This window comes from Phasianus colchicus, chromosome 5 (genome assembly GCF_987193195.1).
Source record: "Phasianus colchicus chromosome 5, bPhaCol1.hap1.1, whole genome shotgun sequence".
Classification (NCBI taxonomy): Eukaryota; Metazoa; Chordata; class Aves; order Galliformes; family Phasianidae; genus Phasianus; species Phasianus colchicus.
Window position 1 is genome coordinate 17157940 of NC_143440.1, and position 26330 is coordinate 17184269.

Consider the following 26330-nt stretch of genomic DNA (forward strand, 5'->3'; position numbering starts at 1 on the left):
TTTCAGTCTACCTCTCATTACTTGCTTTAACTGCCCTTCTTCCTCACTATTAGTACTCTGTTATACAATAACTGCAAAAGGCGCAGAAGAGAAATCCCACAGCATCAAGCCTCAAGTTTAACTCCAGCTTATCTTAAAGGTGGAGCCAAAGTATTTCCAGAATAGATTAAGGCCAGAAACTGCAGCTGTTTTACTCTGCAGATACAAGGAAGGCTTAAGAATATCAACTATGATCTTTTCAAGTGCTTTTATATTTATTAGAAAGCATTAATAATTGTGTATGCAAAATGATTCTCTATACTAGAGAATAAACTGACAGCTTTTACAAGTTACGCAATACAGTACATGAAATGCACATTTTCTTCAACTGCTTGGAACAGTATTTGCTATACAAATGAAAAAAGGGTAGACTTAAAAGTTTATTATTTATAATACAGTGTGTTAGAAAGCACAACAAATAATGTTCAAAATAAACAAGTTCCAAAAGTCTAAAGAAATCTTTAGATGACATGTACAGAGATTATACTCAAGTTTCAATATACATGTTATTGTTCCCCACGAGATGCCCCACTTTACTGCATTGCTGGAACATGATGAAAATTGGAGGTACAAGAAAAGCACCTCCCAAGCCACACAAGCATTGGACGGGCAGAACAGCGACTTCCTGAAGTGTTCTCCACAGTCTTTGGCTCTACTATTCCTTACAGCCACGTACCGAGGCAACACCAGTCAAGAAGAGAGATGGGATCCAATTTGTAAGTGTCAGTGTCAATCCAGTTGTCTGGGGAGTAGCTAGAGTAATTCAAGGCACTCTTCCCAGTGCTGACCGCCCACAGAACCCCCTGTGCTGAACGCAGCATTTTAGGAGACAACCAGGCTGGGCTAAAGCATGTTCTTGGAGGATGAGGAATGAACGGTTGAAGACAAACTCCTTTGGAATGTCCAGTTCAAAGTTCATTCATACTTCACAGGCACACCAGCTTAAGAAAAACATTCGTGTACGCATAGATAACACTTGAAAGCACGCAGCTTCCATGTGTTTCCTTGCTTTATGGTTAAAGTGGTGTAAGGTATCAGCAGCTTTGAAGATAGTGTTCACGGGGCATGTTGAACCTAATCTCACAGTAAGAGTTGAAGCCTACTTCACAGTGTAACAGTTGTCGCCTTGCTTTTCCTTCTCATTAAGAGGCAATGTCTACAATGTCTACACCTTTACAGCTGTTCTGCTTACATTTGTCATCATGACAATAAACCTCTAGAAAACATACAGTAACACTGTTTTCTCCGATGCAGGTGGTATTGACACTTAATTGTAAGCTTCTCCCACAATATAAAATATCTTCTAGATTAAATTCTAGATCAAAAGGATTTCAAGATATTGCACTGTTGTATTTTACTTTTGCCTCTCAATCTCATTCCACATACTTATGAAACTGTAAACAAGTCATTTTTATACAGTCTTCAGTATTGTACTCCTGTCTTCCAAGGAACTGGAAGTCAGTGACACCTTCGTTACAGATACAGTAGCCTAAGCACGGTGAAAGTTCTGTCCAGCTGCCCTCTTCATACAACAACCAACAGGCCACTCCTCCCACATTCATACTTGAAGCTTCTTCTTCTGATCAAAGTACACATCGAATCTGGATAATGCATATTCCTGGAGAAACAAGGAATATTAGAACAGTGAACAGCCACATTTCTATGTTTGGTAAAGGGAAACAATGAAGGTATTAACTGTGTTACCTTACTAATCCATCATCCCAATGAACTTGATCTATTTGCTCAAGATAATCTCCCCAAAGGGAGATTTTCTTGCCTCTAAAATTTCCTCCCCTCTTTTATTGCAACTAACGCTGTTAGCTGCTGCCACCAAAACACCAGGGAAAAAAAAAGGAACTAAAAAAAGTCAAGATTTCACTAGGAATGGTTTCTGCAAGATATTCAGCGTATCTTAGGGTACTGGAAAGCGATACAATCTTAAGCATCTTGCATCAAGAGTTTATCTGGAAACAGAAGCTACCTGGCACTGACACTGCTGCACAATGGGTATGAACATGTTATACGTGTTCTTTGCAACTACTCATTTTTCCAATTCACACTTTTTCCCTCTTGCAGGGGATTCTCTTATTGCAAGAGAATCACTTCACTGCACAGCAGTTACATCACTGCAAGGTCTGACATGCACAGCTAGTCTGGCTATGTAACAATGGAAGTAATTTCTGAAATTTTTAGAATCCTAGGAGTTATCATTAAAATGAAGGAAAAAAAGCTAGTAACAAATGGGTGTTTTTTTTTTTTTCTAAACTCCACGTAGAAGTTTTAAGTTGCACTGAACAGCCATTTCATTTACTCTGATAATGTATCACAGGTTACTTACCACATACATTTTTAATTCAATGAAACTTTATTATTAAAGAACTTACCAGGTACCCAAATTCAATGGATGAGATCTTTGCTTGTATAATAGACCACAAACCCCAGAAGAAGTGTGATGCAAGGGCAAACCTGAAATGACAAGACTATATTTATTATAACACCCAACGGAATGTCAACTGAATTGAATACCCTGTTAGAATACTAGCTGTAGTTTGTGGGTGGCCATACCTTTTTTTCTTAAGGTATGATACTACACAAAATTCCATTAGCTTTCCTAATATTTTATTTACTCTACTACATGCATATCACACATCTAAAGCTTGCAGTTGACAGGTTTTTCTTCACCAGATAGAAACTGCTTAGCATTTTCTTGGCTGAAGTTTCTCTGAGGTACAGAGGTAGGTATTAATGGAAGTTTCAAGATACAGTCAAGAAAGGTATGTTACCTATTAACTTCTAGCAACATTTCTTCTTCTAGTTTGGACTTCTCTTCATTGCTCAGATTTTCAAAGCCATCTTGGAATGCAGACAGGTAACTGGAGATAAAATGAAGCTAGAAGGCAAGTAATCAAAAAAAGTTACAAACCTGTCTCAAAGCAGATTTGCTGCTTTCAGAATTAGACAGTTTTGAGTATGTTGTATTTTTCATAGACAGACAGTGCTAGAATTAGATTAATTGCAATTCCACTGATTGCTTGGGAAGTCTGGTTTAGGAAAGGACAACAACTGACATTTTGCTACTGACAGCTAATTTCACAGCTGCACTCCACAACTACTGGACTTCGTTTGTGTGGTGCGTAGCAAAAAAACACACAGGAGAAATTCTACCCTGAATGGCTGTTATAAACTTTATACAGTTTTAAAGCAAAAGCAGTCAGGATTATAGGAACTACTACACATGGGAAGTCATGGCAGAAAAGTTCTAGAAAAAAGTCTAAATTACAATTGGAAAGGAGAGCATAGATCTGAAGATTGTAGACAGTGACTTATTATTCTTATGTGCCCACCTGTTGCTTCTTTGAAGGATATTTAAGAACACTAGCTTTGAAGAATGGATACTTCTCATACGTGTAATCATACATCCATTCACAGAAGTGATTCCCAATGTCAAAGCCTCTGAAAAAGAGATGGTCTTTATTTGTACACCAGCCATTTGCTCTTGCTTGATCAAGTTTAGAAGCACAAGGCTACTTGGTACAACTTGCTGCAGTTTTTGCTAAAGGAAGTAGTCTGTCATTTCTCTACAACATCTTTGCAAGTCACCAAAACCAAGTATAAAAGATGGACAGCTATTAACAGAAATTACCGGCTACATGTAGACAGACGAAATACACAAGTAAGCAATACATCTCAGCACTAAATCAGATACATCTAGCATTACGATTACTTCTGTCTGTAGTAAGTGAAGTGAACAAGCTCTCCCATCCAGCAAGCTCCAGCATCTGTGACCGTATTTTCCCTGAGCTAAGCCTACACCCAAAGCTGTCAGAACCAAAGCTGGTTTGACTAGTTACATCTGTTGTCCGCCGCTAAGAGCAGAACACAACTCATTGGGAACAGACATAACCAGCAGCTCAGCACTTGCTCTCCTTTTAGCTTTAAAAATGCAATACATCTTCTTGCTCAACAGAAAAGAAGAAAATGACTTACCGGTAATTATAGCTGCTGTATTCAAAGTCTATGAGCATCAGCTTTTGTTTTTCTGAATTCTCTCTGCCTTCTAGAAGCAAGATATTACCTAAAAACATTAAGAGAATATTAGATAAGATGATGTTTATACAGACAGCATACTCAGTCACAGGGAAATTACAGAAAAGCCATACTGTGTCTTAAGTATCTGAAATACTGTTCAGATAATCCCAGTTATCCCTTACATCCACACACAAGAGTAATAGGAACAGCCAAGTTGCAAAGTTGAGATATATACTATAAGCCTTGAAAAAGCAAAAAGCAAAAAAGTTTCCTTCTGTTCAAGCAGGGAGGTACATCTGTTCCCCCACAGCTCTTACTTCTCCAAGACAGTGCTTAGCTTGCAGCTAAACCATGTGACACCATCAGCATTAACAGCCCTTGCTGAATTGCTTCTAACACTCGAGATCTAAATTATATAGCATCTCTCAGACCTGCACAGCACTATCATTGATCACACAACACTTGGGACAGGAATTGCTTTTCAGCAGCCTGAAAGCCATGGACTCAATCACTTTGCTCTTCTATGTAGCACAATAGGTACCTTCAGAAAAGCTAAGCCTCTTCCTGTATAAGGGAGATTGTTTTATCTGTCTTTCTATTTTCTTTATCACAGTAACTTATCAAAAACTTGTAAGTCTGCCTGCAGTCAAATGATAACAGTTTTACTACTGGTAAATCAATTTAGAGTAATTCTTATTCCTGCTATGTTCTGCCCACTACCCACGTGTTGATCTGTTTTCATGTCAAATCTAATTCACTTACCTTTGCACCAGTAGAACAAGCACAGTATTTTCCCTACTCCTACAAATATTCTTCCTAAATCTTGAAAATCTAGCTTCCAAAGCTTGTCTGAACCCTATCATACTCCAAACTCCCCTAATACTGTACCTGGCCATACCTGAAATAAGATCCTGAATTCTACTACTATTGAGATAGCTCTTCATTCCTCATTTCAGTGGCTTTTTCCCCTTCTGCTCCTTATCCCTATGTGCTTGTCCTCTGAGGCAATCTTTTTCTAGGCCCATTCCTCAGCCTTCACTAACAGTGTGGGGGCCCCTGAGAACACAATAGCCCCACACACAGTCCTGGTATAACATCCTTGCTCAGCCCAGCTTACCCTCTGTACAGATAAAAGGACACCCACACGCAGAACACAGCAAGTCAGCACCTCAAGCCCTGCTTCCTCTCTCTTTTCCCTGGACAACTAGTTCACAAAAAGTGTGATTTCCTACATGACTGAGAAAAAGGGGAAGTAAGTTTTTTTTCTGATGTTTCTTACCAGTACAAGTTGAGAACTGCTGACTCAAACTCCTCTAATCTCCACTTTCACCATTCACTTCTTCAGCTCTTTTTTTCGAAAGGGCTACAGAATATCCTATCTTACTCAAGGCCGCAAAGATGCTGCTATCAGGAAACTCAAACCTGTACTAACTGAGCTTGTGTACACACTTAGCTTGAGTTATGACGCTACAGTCATTCTCTTCATTAGCCCAGACAGTCATTAAGTCAATGCATTTTGCCTTGCTGTTGCTGCTGCACACTGGGAGTGCACAGGCTGTTACTTCAGGTCAGCTGCCAGGGCAGTACCTTGATAATACCACTGCCTCTCAGAGAGCAAACAAGTGATTGGAAAAAGGCTCAACACTGCATCACTGAACAAGGCCAACTTACCTTCCTGGCAGTCGTTGTGGCAAAATACAACTGGTGATGAAGTAGCCTCAAGCAAAGCTCTGGAAAACAGCAGTACAGGAGCCAGTAAGTAGCAGATCACTAAGTTCAGTTCAACCTCTAGATAAAGGATGGACTTGGTTGTAAGAATCTGAATTGCTATTTATCTCTAGCAAGAGCCTGCTTTCTTTATTACGAGCAGAAGATCAGAACAGAAGTAGGACTTTATTGATCAGCATTTTAGATCAGCAAGTGATTTTATTCATTTGTAGTAATACTACACATAGGTTGGCTACAGAGCCACAAAACCTCCAACAAGTGAAGTGAATATAGGGTAGTGTACTTGAACAAATACACAAATTGATACTAAAACTGAGAATGAGAAGATAGTTGTAGATAAGCCTACCTTAGATTTTTCATTTCCTGGGGTAGATTGTAACTGAGGAGTTTGTTCAGTTTCCTAGTTTTGGATTCTCTAGTAAATTTTATCCTCAGCACCTGATTTAGATACCTGTTAAAAATAAAGATAACAGTACAGTGATTATGCCAATAAATAAAACATCTTCCCACATTAACATTAAATTTAACTAAAATCAAGGAAATTAAAAAAAAATAAAGGCTAAAGAAAATGTATCCCCCCCCAAATAATTTAAGATCATCAGATAACTAAGGAATGGTTTTTGAGTACTGTCATTCAGGAAGAATGTTACAAATATCAAGTTTACGACAAGCCACCTTGTTTATGTACTTTAAATAGTGTATAACTTACTTTTCCATTGTCCCAAAAAGCCACTTAGGTTCTTTATTAAATGGCATTTTCATGCCATGAAATATTGCCATCTTCTCAGCTATTTCAGCAGATATGTCGGGCAAGCTAAGTTCTTCAGTACTTAGTTTCCTGCTCTGTAATAAAGTACAGTATTCTTTAAATACAGTTAAGTGAGAAAGAGTTAGTACTTAAGCAATACACTTTTCCTTATCCCCCCAGTATGAACTTAAATTGATAAACTATTTGGAAAAGCTGAGTTAGCTAGCCCAGCTTACTTATGACTTAATCAACTCTGCTCTAGATCAAGACCTGGGGAATATCAGATCTCACACCAAGAATACCCTCAAAGCAGACTGAGTATAAATATTTAAGGACATCAAAAGCATGTGCTCTCACTGCTTTTAAAGGCAAGTGTTACTCTATAGCTTCCAATGCTATGTTTGGTATCTAACAAGCTTTTTATCTTCATTTATTAGTCTCTGCTACAGCTGAGGAATTTTTAGATATCTCTCCCTGGCAAGAGCTATAATTGGGCTCTCCAACACCCACTGTAACTGTATTGAATTACAGCTAGCAATTACTGCAGACTGCCAAGTATTCCATTCCCACATCCCTGCTTCTCCGGGCAGTTCAGAGACCTTCTTGTCATGATCAATTAAAACTACCAGCCCACTAACTAATCATGAACAGGACTTACGGGAATAAATTCCTCTAGTCTCCCCTGTGGAAAGATTCCATACAGCTTTGGGCCAAGAGCTCTCTCTGCCAGAATGGCAAACATAACACTTTCCAAAACCATGGCTTCTGCCCCCTGAAAAATAAAAATTAAAAAAATATATCAAAACATGATGTGGTGCCTCCAGAAAAGTTTAACAAGTCTCAAAGTGGGGAGAAAACAAGTACTATTTAGATACCATTGCATGGCCCAGGACAAAGGAAGACTATGTAAAAACTAAACTATTCTCTCCTCCCTATGCTGTGGGAACTCTGCAAATTTATTTCCCAAAGGAACTTATCCTGCTGAAACACATCACAGGAACTATAAATATTATTCTTAGTGATTTTAACACAATTTGGAGCAGTATCTCATGAAAGGACAGTTTAATCATGCAAGTGAATAAAGTGAGTGACTGAACTAACCAGCTTTTCATTCAGAAGAATGAATTAGGGTTTGTTTCTACTAAGCACGTTTTAGGTCTTCCCTCTTTCTCTTTTTATTAGAAGGAGAGAATAATTTAAACTCCCACTAAGGAGGCGAGGGTGAATAAACATTCTTCCTTCACTATGTCCAAACATACCTCAGCCTTCATGAGGTATTCTTTACATCAATAAACTCAGCCCATAACAATCATAGGCCAGCAGGTTTTTTTATATGAAGTATGTCTCAAAAATACAGTTAAAGTCACTGAATTAAAGCTTTTTGACAGATTATTTCTAAAACTGAAGCCATAAGATAGATCTCTACATCTAGCAACTACGTCATCAGGGATCCAGCTGTGCTTACATTCAAGAGGTTTATGAACTCTGCTGATATTTGAACAGCTCACCTCAAAACCTGACTCATGATACTAATAAGCCTAAGTAGCAAGAGCACAAAACTAGGAAAGCTCTCAGGAATTCTAAGCTACAGAGCCTTTAGTATGACTATATTTGCTGCAGTCTCAGATAGCAGATAACCCTTTTTATTCAGGTTCTACTCTTAAGCAATCTTCAAGCAGTTTCACAGCTTTTTTTTTTTTTAAATTACTGTCCTACATCTTATTGTACTGATACTCTCTCAGGAAAGTGTAGCATTTCACTTTGAAGTGCAGCAAAGACTAACAACCACATTCTGAAGTATTAACTTCAATAAAAAGTGAAGAGGACATCAAGGCAATCACTTAAGAGATTCAGATGACTTGCACATGAATGCAGTAAACACCCATGCCCTCCACTATTTTTCCATCTCAGCTGAGGCAGAACTAACACACCAAAAAGATATATCTATGCTATCATTTCACATACACTTAGCTCCATAGCTATGAAAGTTCTAAAGCCTAACAAGCACCAAAAAGAAAAGCAAATTACACGTAGGTTACTAAATGTCTACCCCACCACCACCAGATATTGAACTTGTGTGTTGCTCGTACAAAACCAGGGTGCTCTAAAAGCCTTACAGCAATTCTGTTGGTTGTGCCCACTAAGATGCTACCTTCTTGATTTCACATCTCACTAAAAGAGAATTCAGGATACTTGGATAACAGCAAGTGCCAAAGCAAAAGATGATCTTATACATGAGGAATAATTGAGAAATTTGGTCATCTGTAAAGATACCCTACAAATCCCCAGTCCACTTTCTGCAAGAGAAGTATACATTTTCCTCTGAATTCAAGCTTAAGTGTTCCTTGAACCCACCTAACTTTATCCCACCATTTTATCCTAAGAAAAGTTAAAAGAAACTTTGATAGCCATCAACAAAAATAAGCTCCAGACAGTTGACAATCCCAGTGTTTTTCTACAGTGCTGTATCCACAGATTACAACCTTAAATCAAACCTTAATAGCAGAATTCAAAGGGAGCATGTTTTTCACTCATCCTATGCCTGATCTTATCACAGAATGGCCTGGGTTGAAAAGGACCACAATGATCATCTAGTTTCAACCCCCCTGCTATGAGCAGGGTCACCAACCAGCAGACCAGGCTGCCCAGAGCCACATCCAGCCTGGCCTTGAATGCCTCCAGGAATGGGGCATCCACAGCCTCCTTGGACAACCTGTTCCAGTGCATCACCATCCTCTACGTGAAAAACTTCCTCCTAATATCTAACCTAAACCTCCCTTTCATTAAGATTCCCCTTACCGCATCAGGAGTGGTAATCAGAGAGATCTCCATTTACCATTTTGGTTACTTTTGTTATGGTTCTGCCTAATCCTAATTACCTACCACACTTGAAAATGCAGAACATTAAAATAATCCACAACTATGTGTTTGCAAGTTTCTAAACGTTGTTTCAGCAGTATTAGTAAGAATGGCTGCATGTCCCCATGAAAGATCTGCTTCCAGACAGAAATTCAGGTGAACATTACCCAAACACAGCAGTAGTAGAACATTTGAGTTTGAATGCTCTCAGACCTGGCACTTAGAAGACAAGGGTTTGAATAGAGCAGCCAAAGAATTCCTCCTGCCATCAGATCAGTCAATTGAGAACAAGGGCAGCTCCGCTAACTTCACTGAAATTTCATCTAGGCTTCAAAAGTAGACATTCAAAAACAAACATTTTAAAACCACCTTAAGGTGAGTTGAGTTCTACTCCCCAGAAAAATGCTTAAGCCATTTCAGATTCTCAGGAAGCAAAAACAATACAAGAAAAAAGCAGCATTTATATTTGAGTAATATGTACTCCTCCTTAATCACTGCCAAAGCCTTTACAGAACTGAAAAATGACAGTACAAATGATAACATGTAAGAAGCAAACCATCTGGCTAACAAGCTGCAATGTTACCCTTAGGAGAAATACTGCCAAGGTAAAAATCTAAGCTATCAAATTCTGTTCAGATGACTACAAAAAATTGCACTCTGCCAGACATTATGCTGGATGAGCAGAAATGGTTTCAAACACAAACAGTGTAAAGTTTGCAGAATGCAGATGATTCAAGCACAATGCTAATCAAAACCACTTTGTGTTCAAAAGGAACTCCCCAGCTCCATAAACTTTCCTCAGAAGAATTAAGTTTCATCTATTATAGAGTAGGGATAAGGTAGAGATCCTCCTCTAGCACAGAAAGAAGAGCCCTGCTTTATTAGTTACAAGGGCAAGAATTGGTACAAAACCATCTGTATTGAAATCGGAGTGTTTCATGTTAATGTAGAGTACTTAAATATCTCCAAACTACGCACAGATATTCACATCACTGTATCACTTTTATGAGCAAACAGATGTGTTTTTTTCCTTACTTTTCACAGTTTCTAACAACACAGCCTAGGCACCAGGCAGATTGACTGCTGGTTCAGAACAAGCAGACTCATGGTATTTCCCTATTTCTAAACTTCTGTTAAGCAAGCAAATTTAATTACTTACTTGCAAGTCATTTTCCTTTTGAGACTGTTCTGATTCTCCTTTATTACAGGACCTCTATGAATGAGAAAAAGCAAGCACAATGAGAAGATGAAATTTAACATGATTAACCTGCAACCACCAGAACAAAGGGAGTAGAAGTGCCAGCTACAGTAACTAGATGTCTCAACAGTGCCTTGATCTGTGACAACTACAGCACTAGCATCCATCTGACTTCTGACCACAGTACTATTCCACCAACTCCAAAACCTTTCAAAAGGATGTGCCACTGAGATCAAGCCACTCCTGCAAACAGCCCAGGAGATGGGTTTCAAGTGTTCCTGTTTCCCAGTATTTTAAAAGTGATTTCAATGCACCACAAGCTTAAATAAATGCTTTAAATTAAGAGAAAATTAAGTCCCTCTGAATGACATCTGGGATGACATTCTTCTTGCAGCTAAAACACTTAAGAGATAAGCTACATAAATCACATAAAAGCCTCTGAAGGACTATTGGTAAAGCTTGCAAAGCACTCGTTTTAAACATAATTTTAAATGTTTTTGTTTCTCCTAAATTCTTTTGGCAAAAATTTCCTTATTTATATAAGGAATATATATATACTGTCCAGGCTGTTATGTGCATATACCACCAGGTATGCAAATCCAGGATTTCTCTTCAAAAGAAATGCCCACGTAAGCTAAAGTCATATCAGCAAGAACTGCAGTATACAAGCAAAGCTTTAACCAATTCCATGCAAAATGTATTGTGCTAGGCTTGCTGACTGTCATTACAAAGCAGCTTTAGAGTACCAAATCACACCCTCAGCAACCCCATCTTCAGCGGCACATGCTTTTAATATAGCCACACATTTAAAATTCAAGACGTAATAAAAGCCTTGTCCTTTAAAGTTCTGAAGGTAAGGAGAAGAGAAAGCAAATATTTGCTTAGATTTAGCGATAGTTTGTGGCTACTACTTTATGACTGAGTTTAGAGGCCCATGAAGGCAGCCTGCATCTCAACCCTCTGAATAAAAGAGTGATTCACAGAACCGTGTGCATACCTTTCTGTCCCAACGTTCTAACATGTCCAGAACAGGTGGAAATACCAACTTAACAGAATACAGTTAAGCAACACCAGCTGTCTTCAGTACAATACAACAAACTAAAGATTTACACGAGCTATGCAGTTACGTTATTTCAGAAGCTATAGAAGAAGTATAGTTAACATGAATCCATGGTCTTTCAACAAGCACTTCCCATTCCACTAGGATACTAAGCTTAAAACAAGACAATATGAAGACTACTATTAGTTTATATTCCTTTCAAGGAAATTAATAAAGTCAAAACGCATTCACTAAAAGCTAAACGTGTAACTACACGATAGCATTTAAGTAATTTACAGAGAGCTTCTCTGAACAAGCATGTCCCACATCAATACCACTATTGCATCTTACAGATTTTTCTTGAACAGTCAGAAAGTTACTCACCATCCAGGAGTCTTTCCTGATTAATGGTGCTCTCAGAATGGCTCAGTTCATCAGAAGGTAAGCAGATTAGGCTTTCCCCTAGAACCTGAACTGGCGTCCACTTTACAGAAGGCGTGTGTAAAGAGCTAGCCAGTTCTAAGGACTCCACCTCAAATTAGTGTTGGAGATATCCTAATGGCATCCACTGTGCCATTAGAAGGAGGCAGTTAGGGATGTAACTGCAGAGTCATCAGAAAAGGAGACTTCTGCAGCACCTCTTCCTCTTTTCTGTTCCCTCAGCATACAGCATTAGCACCCAGGGCAGGATGAATGCAAAGCAATTTGCAAATAACTTGTAGATAGGAATGGGAGCTTGGAGAGGATCAGTCTTCACAAGTGGCCATGTGCTCAGCCTAGAAGTAGCACAGTCTCCAGTACACGAGAACCATTGGTGATGGGTGAATGGTTGGACTGGATGATCCTGTGGGTCTTTTCCAACCTTAGTGATTCTATGATACATGCTGCCAACGTGAATGAGGTAAAGCAGGATGCGACTTCACGTAACAGAAATATAGGAGTTAAACTCTTTAAAGAGTTCAACGGATGTTCAAGCACTAGGATTTGATTTTCTGTCTGCACAATCATCTATGAGAAAAGTGACTCAAAGCCAAACATCTCACATCGTGAGATACCATCACATAGATATTCATCTACATAACCAGCTCACCCTCTTGGCTCAAACAGTCAAAACTTGCGTTTGTTTCTTTTTTTTTTTTTTTTTAAATATAACTCCACTACCACACTCCAACTTATGCCCAGCTTATTCTGGGAGCTATTTACTTTTATAGCAATGAGGAGATTTTATTCACTCAAACAGGAGAGGATTAAATAATTGCTAGAGGTTTTTAATCAGTCCTTCTGAACAGAAATATCAACTAAGAACGGGCATGTGCTCTGCATCCCTGAGAACAAACTACTGAAATAGCTGTTCAGCAGTTGTTACTGTGAGAAGGTTTTTGCTCAAAGCAAATTCAGATTTTGTTAGAGAGGATAACTAAATGCATAAAGACAATAAAAAGTTGTATATAGTCTAATTTGAGGTTCACTGATCATGGAAATTAATTAAATGCAGTACATTTCAGGTACGAGATCAAAGTCCTAGAAGGGGAGACACTCTGCATTATCTGCGATTAGAAGACAACCAGATTGTGTTTACACACCTGGCAGTTTGATACAGAGAATGGAGTTCTTCCAGCATTTTCTCCCTAACTCCCCATATTTATTTCTTTTGTAATTAGAAGACATTCTATTTAAAAACATGCTTGACAGAAGAGCTCTGTCGAGAGGGAGCAATTTGTACCTTTTTTTCAAAGTAACTGCAAGCTCTGCCTACAAATGTAAAACTTTTAAATTAACTTCACTTTTCTGCATAGACTCTGCTTTAGTTGTTTCAAGTCGGTATAAATCATAGCACTGTAGTGTTTTCAAATCCCAAGAAATTACAACACTACAATGAACTGACTGAGAAGTTATGGCAGCAGGGGAAGCTCTCTAATTCTTGAAGCTGGCAAAAGATATTTATTTGAACAGGGTGGGAACACAAACAGTTTTAGATTCAGCAGTGACTTATTTCTGCTCCTGAGAACCTACCTGCCTCTCATCATTGATCCCTGCTAAGCCTGGAGAAACACGTTAATTAGACAGCCCTAGTATTTAACACATGTAGGACTTGAACTAGGAATTCTTGTTCAAAAGCCACAAAGACTTCTCTAATCCTCTTCATTTCAAGTTACCATTCCCTTCTGAGGGAGCAGAGGAAAGGAAGGGGCAATATTTTGAGATTTTGTTATTGCTCTAAACATTCAGATGCACAGACAGTAGCTGGTGCTACTTAAGCCTTATTTTTAAACATTGACATCCAGTACTAAAGAAAATGAAAGCTGTAGAGAACGCTCCAACTTCAGAGATCTCATACTATACCGTGAATCGTGTCTGTCACCTGGAAACCAGAGTGCTCTAGGCACGATCGCATGGGCAAGCCTGCAGCAGAGAACACATGCATATACAACTAAAGTGGTACATTACCCCCAGAACACCCTTAACTCCACCCAACACAAATATATCCCCGTAAGAGGTGTTTGGTTTCTTTCAAGCCGTCTGCCAGCGCCAGGGATTTGTAGTTACTCCATGCTACAAACAGACATGGACACCAACAACCACAGAAGACGTTGATAATTACAGTTACACAGCAGTCTGCATTTTATTTAGTTAAAAAAATAATAAAAGGCAGCAAGGCAGGTATGGAAAAGGATTTGCCACAGAACAGTGGCAACCATTTATACTCATTCTGCGTCTGCTCACAAAGAAATGGAGAGACCAAAGAACGTTAGGTATACTGGTTTGTTTTTCCTCATTTCTATGTAAGATTTTCTTTTAGCTCTTGCAAAGTAACAGTCCCAGTGAAACAGAGTTCAAGGTTCTTTTGACATGTGTAAGAGAATGGGAATCAGTCACCATTTTACTTTTTGATAGGTGAACTTCAAAGAAATCCACCTTAATTTGGGCTTTTCTTTTGTTGATGCTTAACATTATTGAGACTCTATTGGTATTTCTAGGAGGTGAGAATTTTTTTTTTTTTTCTGAATTTAAGTAGAACCACTACAGTGATCTGTATATGAAACCCAATCTTGAGGTCTGAAATGGCATTGTGGAGAACGTTTTGCTTTAGCTGTTGCAACTGAATTTAGCCAACAGTTCAAGTCATTTTGCAATGAGGAAGTTGTATTTTCAATGCTCCTCTTTAAATTTAGCTACTCAGCTGGAGCAAGAATAAAAGAAGCAGGGTAAGACATTTCCCTTTTTCCAATGGGAGACATATCTGCATTGTGCCTCAAACACTTGAGTTTTAATGTGGTTAGTACTTTAACCTGTCACAAGCACAAATTCTTGTCTTAAAAAAAAGTTCTGCTCAAGGATATACTCAAGAGAAGTCCTTGATTTTTAAACATCCATGCCAGTGCAACCATTGGTAACAATGGCCAAGCTAGTTCCATTCATCTCCACCCAACTCCCCCCCAGACATTCATGCACACAAAGAAAACTGGCTTTAACATATCAGTTATGACAGAGGAAGGCACAAAGCCTTCCCTGCGTGGCAGCTTTAGCCAACTGGCATGGCTTATATTGGATGAGTTTCATGTACTGACATTTGTGTCTTCCAAGATTCATAATAAGCAAACTGGGGCTATTTTCAAACGGCTGAAAAGGTTCCTTTAAAAGGTGGCTCAAAGAAAATGGTGTCAGTATTATTTGTCCAAGTTAGTGTGGAGTACCTACTTGTCACTTCTACCCTGTTCAAAAATTTTACTTTAATTGGTCAGCTGTATCTGTATCAATTTGGTGCAGATGGCTACAGATCTGCAATACTCACAGGGACAATAAGAGGAGCTGATATCATTGTTTTGTGCTCCAATTGCAACAGAAAACAAGATGGGCAGGTGTTAAAACATACAGTGACTCAAAAAGTAAGTGGTAGCTACTAATATCCAGTGTCAGTAAAAGACAAGCCAGTGAGAATTAAGTCTTGATTTTAGCATTAAGGTCTCAAAACTCAACTTAAGTGGTGTCCCTTAATTTCTACAGGGCTTTAAACTCAAGTGATATCATTAAAAAAGTTAAAGATCACTCCCTCATAACAAGAGGCTTGTCGTAAGATTCTGCCTAAGCCACGCTGAAATACAAAAGAATCTGAAGTCAGGTTTTCAAAATACCCCAATAAAACAGTTTGCTTATATTTTAACTCGCATTTAAGGTACAAGGGCTGGAAGAGACAAATGTTTGTTGACAAAAATTGTGAACCTCAATGCAATCTGAAAGTTTTACCTTGGGACTTTTTCTGCTTACTTAACCTTTAGTGAACTGCACCAACAAAAGCAGTCATTTCACTGCCACTACGGAAATAAAGGAAGTTAGACATCTCAAAAGATCCTTTAACACCAAGAGCAGAAAGGTTAGAAAGTTATGAACACACTTTCAATTTTCAAACCAAATTAGTTCCCTGATTTTAGAGCCCCCAATTTTGTTGATTTCTTCAGCAAATAGGGGCACAGAAAAGACAAGTTAAGAAAAACCCTGAGGGAAGAGAAGGGCAACCAAACACTAGAGTCTACTTTTCCTTTATAAAAGAAAAAAGGGTGATGGGGGGGAACGCTATGTTTCTTCACACCTCTTGGGCAACACAAGTTCTATCACTACATTAAGTTTTATAGCCCATGTTCCTACTGAAGACTTCTACATATCGAGTCAGTACTGCATTAAAGCCATTAATAGTTATGAAAAAAAATGGTATCACCAATCCTAGTCACTTCAGAAACAATTTCTCCAAGTTTTTGTTGTTGTTTTCCCCCCTCTCCCCCCCACTTTATTTTTGGTTTCTCTTGAGCCAAAGTACAGATTATTTAAACTGGAATTAATCCACTTTTACACACTTTTTGTTTAACTTTCCCAACACACATACAGTGGTGTAGGCAAATGCTCCATGCTATTTCAAATCACTGCAATCTTTTACATTATTTCTGGAAAGTCTGCATCTCACATTACATAAAAACACTTGAAAGCCAGTTAAGTGACAGTGTCTAATGAGATTTTTGATAGTCAGCTTGGTCAAAGCAGAGGATGCAGGAAGAATGGACCAAAATTTCCACAACAGTCAATCTCCTGCAGATATTGGATCAGTTTTTTTAAAGCAAGTAACTATTAGAAAATATCACAACAAGTAATGAAGCCAGACCCTCTATGTCAAATAGAAACTACTGTCAACATCCAAATGTAATTTCATGAAGCTGCCATTTTTCATAAGGCTGAACACTTATGGTGATTTACTGCAGTGTAATCAAATGCCCAGCAGAGATGGATAAGACAAGATCTGCCATATAATCCTACAGTAATAGTCTGTAAGCTTTAGAAGAGATCATCTCCACAAGATTATTCTACAGTTTCAAACAGATTTGCCAACCACTTCTCTTAAGGTTTGACAAATTTAAATGGTGTTTGCATTTTACTGGCAAAAAAAAAAAAAAGAATAGCACAAGAGTTTGATAAACATCTTGTTAAGCTTTTATGCCAGCTATGGGGCACATCAAACACTTGGGAAAATGTATTTTGGAATGAGATGGCTATATGGTATTGATGTTTGTGCATCATTTTTATTAAAACACTATAGATCAAGTCTTCCCAGAGCACAGTTACCCACAAGGTCTCTAATAAAATGCTTGAGCATTGTGTCAGTTAAGTTTGACAAAAACTTTAATCTCAGTTGTAAGCCCTACTAAGGTTGAAATTAAATGGTTTAGTCCTCTGCAGTCTTGCTAGTTATGCCAGTCCTACATCACTGTACAGAAGCAGATTTTAATAACATTTCTAGAACACCACAGTCCAAACTTAACACCATATACAAAGCATTACTGATCAAACAGACAGCAAATGAGTCTTCAGCTGATAGACGCCAGCAGGATCTGCGTAGAAAGGAGCGTAAGTTCTAGACAATAACAAACTATAAAGAGCACTGCCTTAAGCTAACCATCTACCCCACAGCCACTAAAACACATTCCCAAGTGGATAACACAGCAGTGTGTCACAGATGAAGATCTCCAAACACAATTCAGTCAAGCTACAGAAGCCCTCCCTCTCCCAAAGCACTCCATGTACTCACCATCTGCAGGATTGCACCATATAAGCGCAGCAGAACTTTCCGTGGTTCATCTGCAACTGTCTCAATGGAATCAGGTAGCGAGCACTGAAACAGCATGTTGCTGAGGCCACCTCTACAAAGAGAAGGGTATGGATTATTTGCTAATTTGGATGAGTGTTCCCTTGCTATGAACTGGAGACGCACTAATACACCTTTTGCTACGGCCGTCTGATCTACTGATCGCAATCTGATCAGGTAAGGCACAAACTGGGGAGATCTGCACGTCAGCCACTCAGGGGTTACATACAAGTATGCTGACTTCATGTAATCAGGAAAAGTGACAGCACCTGTGTTTTACAGCTTTACAAGCCAGATACCAGATGAAAGCAGTCCTTCCTAGTTTCTGGTAGTCAAACTTCAAGAACAGCTTACTAAATCTGTGTTTTCCTTACCAAATTGTCTTTCTGCTTTAATTTCATTGCCCTCAGTATGTTCGTTAACAAAAAATTTCTGCAACATCACAGTATATTTTGAGTTGGAAAGGACCCACATTACTACTTCCTCTTGCAGCAGACAAAAAAGCCCTGAAACTTCTGGTTTACTGCCAGAATAGAAATGCAAATCACACCTACAAAAAAAAAAAAAAGCCTTGTATATCTCATCATTCACAACACTTTCCAAAAACAGATACAATCCAAAAGTAGTAGCTAACAGAAAAGGGATGAGGAAGCAAAGATGTAAAAGCTTTGTAATTTCTATGTGCAGCATGCTACTTCATCACCTTTCTGAAGTAACTCCAGTACCTAAATAGAAGTACTTGCATTGTAGTTTGCAGCACCACCGCAATGCTGTTCTCCTCATCACCCAAAGCACTGAAGTACAGGCATTCAGTGACACCCCACAGTGAGCTCTGATTCCAGGAATCCGGGCAGATCCAAAATCACAGTTGTTAGTCCCAGTCTGATACTCACCTTAATGCTTTTTTAAATAATTATTTGGGTTCTCTTACAATCCCTCTGGGAAATCAGAAAGACTTTTCGGAGAGCCACCAAGAAAGTGGATGATTTGGTATGTATCTACTGGGAGGTGACTGACAGAAGAGGGGCTGGACTACAGACCGAGAGCCAATGATTGAGAAGAAAAAAACCTGAGCAAATAGGGTAAATCAGCAGCTGCACAATGCGCTCGAGAAAGCAGACAGAAGAGAACCAGGTGGCTTGGCAGGCATTCAGAAAGGGACGTTTAGGGAAATCATACGAAGTAAGTGAGCCACAGGGGTGAACAGGTAGGAAAACCAGACAGATGGAAAGGGTATCAAATGAAGATCAGAACCCAACCACTCAGATGTGATCATAATGTTGATTAGTTATACCAACTACATTTCTGGTTTCACTGAAACCGTGCTAGACAGTTTTCTGAAAGATTTTCTGGACCCTGAATGAAAATACTGGTATTTAAATAGGAGAAATAAACACAGAGAAACTTAGTTCATAAAACCTATTGGAGAAGAACTAAGCAAATCCAGTCTCATCACTCTTGTCACTTAAACATACTCTGCCTGCATACAGTGCATTGAAGTCCAGAAATCCCTCTCTTGGACCCCCTCCAGACAAACAAGAACAGCAAACGCTCAGGCTGAACTCCGTTCAATGGAGATCTCATTAGTTTTACACACTCCAGAACTTAAAAGTTACCTATAATCAAGGAAACTAAAATGAGGGTAATAAAAGGTAGCCTACTTCAAATTACCAAAGGGTAAGCCCTTCCAACCACCTATTTGCAAAGCCATCCATAACTTTCCAGAATCACAGCAGTTAGGTGTGCCCGTACCTGCGTTCTGACTGACTGTGAGTCTCTCTCTGCTCTCAAAGAAAGCACGGGCCAAAACACCACCAATTCCCACAGTTTCACCCATTCTGAAATGTCAGCCCGTCCTCAGTTCCTCCCAGCCAGAAAACACCAAGCGACTTTTCAAGTGCATCTCAGATTCCAAGAAATACCAGAATAACTGTGCTAAACCCTCGGGCTTTAGAAATTAAGTGCTTACAGCCAGCAGCGCACACTAACAAGGATGAAAGCAGAATCAAGCAATGGGGATTACAGAGACACCAGTCTAGGCTGTCCTTAAGGGACAGTATCAGTTTTCTTGAGATTTTCTCCCTTTGTTAACTCATTATGACCGCTGCCAAGCGAGAACTAAAAGCACACGGGCCTTCTGTGCCAGATTTCAATCCATTACTTGATTTTAAATGCATTTAATGATATAAGCCAACCACACTCACTTTATATAGCAGAGACTATCACAACTTTTCAAATGCGATGGAGAGCAGCTTGGCAACTTCGTCCACCAGTTCCCTCAGAACCGGTGCACAGATCCCACCGGGTCCCACCTTCAGGTTCTTTATGTGGTCAGCTGATATTTGTCAACTGTTCATACTTTATTATTGCTAACTAGGGGTATTTACACGTATTTTTTGTGTTAAAAAAAAAACAAAAAAACACAAAACAATCCCATAAGCATTAGGAAGGCAAAACCAGGAATTACAGGCAGTGCTGTCCTGCGTGACCACTGCGGGTCCGGCAGAACGATGGAGCACCGGGACACCGACCGAGGTGTCACACACACACACACACACACACACACACACACACACACACACACACACACACACACACACACACACACACAGACACTACTTAATTCGCAGGGATCTCCCACGCCGCTCGGAGGACCCACCCCCCCCCCACCCCGTTTCCATCCCAGCCGCCCGAACCTCCCCAGCTGTCATCGCGCTGAGTCACCAGCGCCCATCGCAACGGGGCTGGAAGGAGCCACGTCCCACCGCCCCCCCGCGCGGATACGGGCACGGGCCCGAGCGCCCTCCGCCCGCCCCTCGCAGCGGGGTTCGGAAGGAAGGTAAAGAAAAAGCAAAAAACGAGGAGGGCAGGGAAAGAAGCAGCGAGCAGAAGCGGCGGCGCGCGGTCCCCCGGGAGGCGGCCCCGCCCCTCCGCCCGCACTGACCTGATGGGGCTGATGCGGAGCTGCTCCTCCCGCAGCCCCCGCCAGGCCCCCGGCAGGAACTCCTTGCACCACAGATAGGCCCTGCGCCGCGTGCGGGGGTCGAGCGGCGGCTCCTCCTCGGGCGGCGGCGGCGGCGCGGGGGAGGCCGGGCTCACGGCACCGCCGCCTCTGCCCGCCGCCGCGGGGTCCTTCCCCTCGGGGCCGCCGTGGGAGAGCGGCGAGGGGGGCTGCCCGGCGGCGGGGAGGACGACGCCGCCCCCGCCGGAGCCGGGACCGCAGCCCAGGAGGAGCCCGAGAGGAGAGGGGTCGGCCTCGCCGTTACAGAACTTGGTCTTCATGGCGGGAGGGGGCGGCGGCGGGGAAGGGACGTTGGGGCGGACGCGCGCGGCGGCTCTCGCGCTGCCCTCTACTTCTCTTCGCGGCTCTCTTCCGCCGCCACCGCCGACCGTGAATGAGCCGCGCGCCCCCGCCCGGCCCCCATTTTATAGGCAGAGCGGCACGCGGGCCCGCTCATCTCACGCTTTTTCCCCCCGCTCCGATTGGCTCTCGGGTCTCAGCTCCTGCCCAGAGCGAGGCTGGGGGGCAGGGCCGCGGAACGGGCGCGCGCCTCCTGCCGGCTTCCGGAGCGCGCGCCGATTGGTGCTCGCTCACCCGGGAGAAAGAAGGGGCGGGCGCGGGGCGCGCTGATTGGCCGCTCCTCTGTCGCCCTGGTAACCGGCGCGCGCAGCTCAGGGCGGGTGGGGGGGGGGTCAGCGCAAGGTGACCCCGCCCACCTCCCCTCTTCCCTTACGGACCCTCGGCGATAGCGGCCCGCTGCCTCCCGAGGAGTTCGTAACGGGCCGTAGGCGGGGGGCTGCGGAGGTCCGAGGAGGTGAGCGCTACCGGCGGACCGAGGTGCCTGCCGTGACTTTCCGTCTGCGCCGTACGATTACGGTCACCGAGAGCGTTCGTTCGGCGGTCTGCTTTGGGCCGGCCGGGTCAGCTGCCGCGTGTGAGCTCGGCTCGGCAGAAAGAAAGCGCACCGCGCCGGGACTGAAGGCGAACGGCAGGAAGGCAGCGCGTCCGCCCCCGCGCCGCTGCCCGCCAGCTGCTGGGGCGGAGCGGGTGGGAAAGGGCCGGTGGGTAACCGCGCCGGAAAGCCCCGCGGAGCCCGGGGGGTTACCGAGAAGCTGAGAGTTGGCTTCGGAACTTCGCGCTCGCGCGGCGGCCTCGGCACCACCGAAGCGACCGCGGCTGAGCGGCGGCAGAACCCGGGCGTGGGTTAGGGACGCCGCGGCGGAACGGAAGCCGGACAGATGCCCCCTTCTCCCCTCTGCGCCTCAGCTTTTCGTTTAGAACGTAAAATCCCCGGGTCGGAGCGCGGATTGGGATGCTGGACGCGGCCAGGCAGAGCTGCGGACAAACGTTCTCTTCGTAGATCCCTGCCGGAGCAGCCGATGCCATTGCTGAGGTTCCAGCTGCAGCTCACCGGTGCGGTCTCCGCAGGCAGGCAGTGAAAACACCAGAACTACTTTTACCTCCCACCGTGGCCGGCCTTTCTATTTCCAAGTGCTTGACCTTCACGCGACATGCTCACAGCACGAGTAACGGGACATTAATTAGAAAACAAAGCTTCCAAACCCATAGAAGTTATTTGTAATCTTCTAGATTGCTCCTGGTGTGAACAGCAGAAAAACCAGACACTGGGAGAGAGAATCCTGTCCCCTCGATATTGGCTACCTCACTGACACTTCTTACCAACACACGAGCTCTGCTTTAATTTACACAGTTTATTACAAAGCCTCAGAGAACTTGGAAGCAGATAGAAAAATGTTTGTTTTATATCTTTTTGCTTCCAACACGCTCACCTTTTCTTAATGTCAGTCTAACTTAAGCTCCAGTCCTGTAACGACTTCTGTTTTGATAAGTATCTGGATGCAAATTAACTCTGTATGCTTATTTCCTACAGGAAATGGCTAAGGCAGTTTGCATCATTTAGTTACATCATCTAGCATTTTAACACTATTAGTAATTAGTAACTCATTGTACTTTATTGTTGAGTTTACAGAAAGGGCGTAACTCACTTGAAAAACGTTCAAAATGTTTTACAACAAACAACATCTATCTTCTGGGGAGCCACAAGTGTGTACAATGTGATAAAGGCAGAGAACAAAGCAGCAGAGGAACACGTGATAGAAATGAAGGTGAGTCATATTGAGGGCTTGCAGACCTAGTTCATCTAAAGTCACAGCAACACGTTACTTGCCCAAAGCACCTTTGTTACACTATTCCCAGAAAGTAAGTGTTGGGTAAGGAAGGAATTCATTATTGGCAAGATGACTTTCAAGATTAAGTGGTGGGTGAAGATTCTTTCATGTTGCCAGATGCCTGGTTTGAATGGGCAGGAAGCCTTGTGACAGCAGTGGCGTGAGCTTGGTCTTATTCAAAACCTAAGCAGCAATGCCAAAGATGAATGATCTGAACGCACGGTGCAAAACTGAGTGCACTACATAGAAACACCAGCACTGGTTTCACTAAATGTGAAATCTCTCCCTCTCAAACTAATTAGCTTTCTGCTCCTAGCCAAGATCTCCTGGTTTGGCTTAAAGCACATAGAAGAATCAATGTATGATAAACTGATACTGCTGTTCTCCACGCTATGGATTTTAACCAGTGAATAAACAGAGGAAGGTTCCCATTCTAGGGAGGGAAGGTAGTAATTTTCACAAGTTTTACATCCGCATTCAGATGAAACAAAATAAAATAAACCTCTTCCTGCTACTCGTATACGTGGTTTTTCTTCTGCTCCTAAGAATCTACTACGCTTAAATATTGCATGTAGTCAAATGAACAAAACTGAGGCTTCTGTTAAGATCAGAATATACTGAAAAAGGCATCAGAAGAAAAATATTCAAGGAAAGGAATTAAGCACAAACACTCCCAAAACTGGACAGTTATGAACACTGGAATCAGACTTGAGAAACTTGATTACATCCTCAGCAGCAACTGATCCCTGTTTCCATTTCTTGTGCACCAGAAGCACCTTGTTAAGTAACAGTGCAATATCCTACCCACTGGATTAGTCAATCAGCCTGCCATCTTAAGTATTGGGAAAAGGCAAATGCATCTTCATGTTCCTGATGTCAGCTTTTGTACCATAGCAACCCAGCTGCATTAGCACACTTTTTTTTTTTTTGGTATATAGCAAACATAGGTTCCGTATCTGTGTTCTATTTTTGATTCCATCTAATAGTTTCATCAACAGTAGCACCTAATAAATGAGACTCATTAAAAGAATATTTCTTTAGCTGCCCGCATCCCCTGGATACATGAGCTTTAAAGCAGAGGAAGTAATGGTGAGATAAGAGTGAGGGCACAGACAAAACACCGAGTGACTAATTATGCTGTAAATAAGGAACGTTCTGAACTAAGATTCCCTGGGGTGAGCAGAGGCTTAAGAGTTTGCATGACCTTGGCTATCAGCATGGAGGTAGAGAGCTACCCATCACAGTAGTGTCACACCTTCCTCTGTAATTTACTTTTCCCTCAGCTCTCATACCATGACCACACAGGTTATTCCCCAGTGGCTTAACAGAACGTAGTGATCAGTGCATCCACTATGTCCTTTGCAGCAACAGAAGCACTTTTTCAACAAGTCTGGATGGAAATATCTACTCTTCAATGGTTATGGATGCAGTCAAGCAAATACTCAATCAGGAGAGGGCAGAAGTCTTTTTTCTTTCTTTGACAGTATAAGATGAAACATTTGTTTTTATTAATTTGTGTGATTTACTAAAGCTTTGTAGAGTTGTTTTTTTTCCCCTTACTTTTCTGTAATACTTGTAGATCTGCAGCAAAGAGAACTGCAGTTGGATTGACACATGATTTTATTCACTCCAATTGCATTAGTGCGGCAGAAATTGCTTATTGCTCACAAAAGAGCTAAGTCTAGAATTCTGACTCATAAACACTTAATTTTCTTTCCCAAGTCTTTCTCATTATTATACCAACAAGCATGAGATTTTACTGGCAAGATCAAATGCCAGCTAAACCCAGATCTGCCACACGACACGAAGAGAATGACAGACACCTGTGCAGAAGGATGCAGACACTTCTATCAGCTGAAAAGCTTGCAGACATCTTAGCAGTTGTTGATAAGCATTCTTTACGTACCAGGAACAGGTTGCTGTTGAGATTGTGAATTCCATTTCTGAAACTGGGCTGAGGCTGGAGGCTTTGGGACAGGAGCTGTGCAGTCATTGCAAGAGTGAGTGAGAGTTCAGGGCTGTCTCTGTGTCCCTCAGGCTCTCGGCTCACCTCCACACAGTAGCTCTCTTTTGCCTTAGCAAAACGCTCTCAGTCTAGTTCTGTGTCCAAGCTGCACTTAGCACAGAGCCTGCTTTCACTTTTCAATTCCCCGCTTCTATGTCTGAGAAGCCCCTTGCTGAATTTTAAACAAATAGTAAGGCTGCTGTTTCTTACTCCTTGCATCAGCAGCCAAAAGCGGCACTCTGAAAGCCAGAGTTTGTGAGGGTCTGAAGATGTGTAAGTCACCTCAGCAAGATGCAACTGCAGAAGAGACTACACTGCTGTCCCATCTTCCTCTTCTCAGTGACAGCAATGGGCTCTTGGAGGATAGCATTCCTCCAGGTTCATGTTATCAGCAATGATACAACATGCTAAAACAGACACTGAGTAGCCCAGGCAGAGCAGAGTATTTCACCCAAAGAATTTGGTATAACATCTATGCTTTGACTCGAAGAGAGAAAATTTTGGGACTAGATTTGAGGTGATCCATGGACAGGTTGCTTCAGTTTCCTTCTGTGTTTGCTTAGTTTCCAGCTCAAAATGCAAGCTAAACCTGAGGTGCAACTTTGGACCTGAAGTACATCTGATGGAGCACCCAAGGGGCTAAAGATTAAGATTTACTCTAGGAATTGTCTCAGCATAAACGTATCTCACTAACGTAAGGGAAGCGTTACACCAGAAAGCAGCCTTCCTAAGAAGATAATATGTTCATTCATTTGCTGTGTTGGTCTAAGATAACCACAAAGACCTAGAGCTTCTACAGTGCCAGGTACTCCAGGCAGTGTGAAAAGATAACATTACCTGGCTCAGGTTCCAGAAAATGACTTTTCCTGGAGTCACACTGACCAAACCTTTACTATAATAGAGGTTACTTAATTACTTACTCCACACCAATTTCATCTCATTGAAGAAACTTAGCTGAGGAAGTTTCTCAGGAACCCAAAGGTTTCAACAATACAGTAGGAATTAACCAAGTGTTTTCTTATTTCTTTAAAATCAAAAAACAAAAAGCAGCTTTAAATCTTCTGGTAGTGCAGGGCACTATGTACAGCCACAACTTCAGGCCTATGCTTAAAAAAGAAAACACTGCAGCAGCTGGTTCCTACCTGCATGGAATTAGCTCTCTATCTCCCATAGGCTGCAGGAGGGGTGTGCAGCATGCAGAGGCATGGGGGGACTGCCCAACGTAGGCACATGTCCTGCACGAGGGCTGCCCAAGTTAGGACTTGTTCTCCTGACAGCAAGTGGATCAGCATGGGGCAGATACGATGGGGTAGCTAGGGAGAAAAGAAAAACAACATAGAATTAAGCACTGTGCATGCTATAATG

The 26330-nt window shown here is 41.8% G+C and overlaps 2 protein-coding genes across 10 annotated transcripts in view; both read right to left on the reverse strand.

Annotated features, from left to right (window-relative positions):
- Positions 1-233: 233 nt before the first annotated feature.
- CHKA (choline kinase alpha) lies at positions 234-21299 on the reverse strand. Of its 2 annotated transcripts, XM_031608951.2 has the most exons (12): positions 20715-21297; positions 17714-17825; positions 10563-10616; positions 7203-7316; positions 6506-6639; positions 6143-6247; positions 5740-5798; positions 4027-4114; positions 3384-3492; positions 2823-2929; positions 2424-2505; positions 234-1657 (listed from the first exon to the last, which is right to left on the reverse strand). In XM_031608951.2, the coding sequence occupies exons 1-12, from the start codon at positions 21050-21052 to the stop codon at positions 1598-1600; spliced, it is 1362 nt and encodes a 453-aa protein (XP_031464811.1). In that variant the 5' UTR covers positions 21053-21297; the 3' UTR covers positions 234-1597. The 2 variants fall into 2 exon arrangements, with proteins under 2 accessions (XP_031464811.1, XP_031464812.1); XM_031608952.2 differs by lacking the exon at positions 10563-10616 and having other exon boundaries at positions 20715-21299.
- Positions 21300-25371: 4072 nt separating this feature from the next.
- The window catches only part of KMT5B (lysine methyltransferase 5B), a 45913-nt gene continuing 44954 nt past the window's right edge, over positions 25372-26330 (reverse strand). For 2 of the 8 annotated variants that reach the window (XR_016466774.1, XR_016466772.1), the window contains exon 10: positions 25373-26278. The gene's annotated coding sequence lies outside the window, so the exon portion shown is untranslated. Of the gene's footprint in view, positions 26279-26330 lie in introns of all 8 variants that reach the window. The other 6 variants (XR_016466766.1, XR_016466771.1, XR_016466770.1 and 3 more) reach the window with 4 other exon arrangements.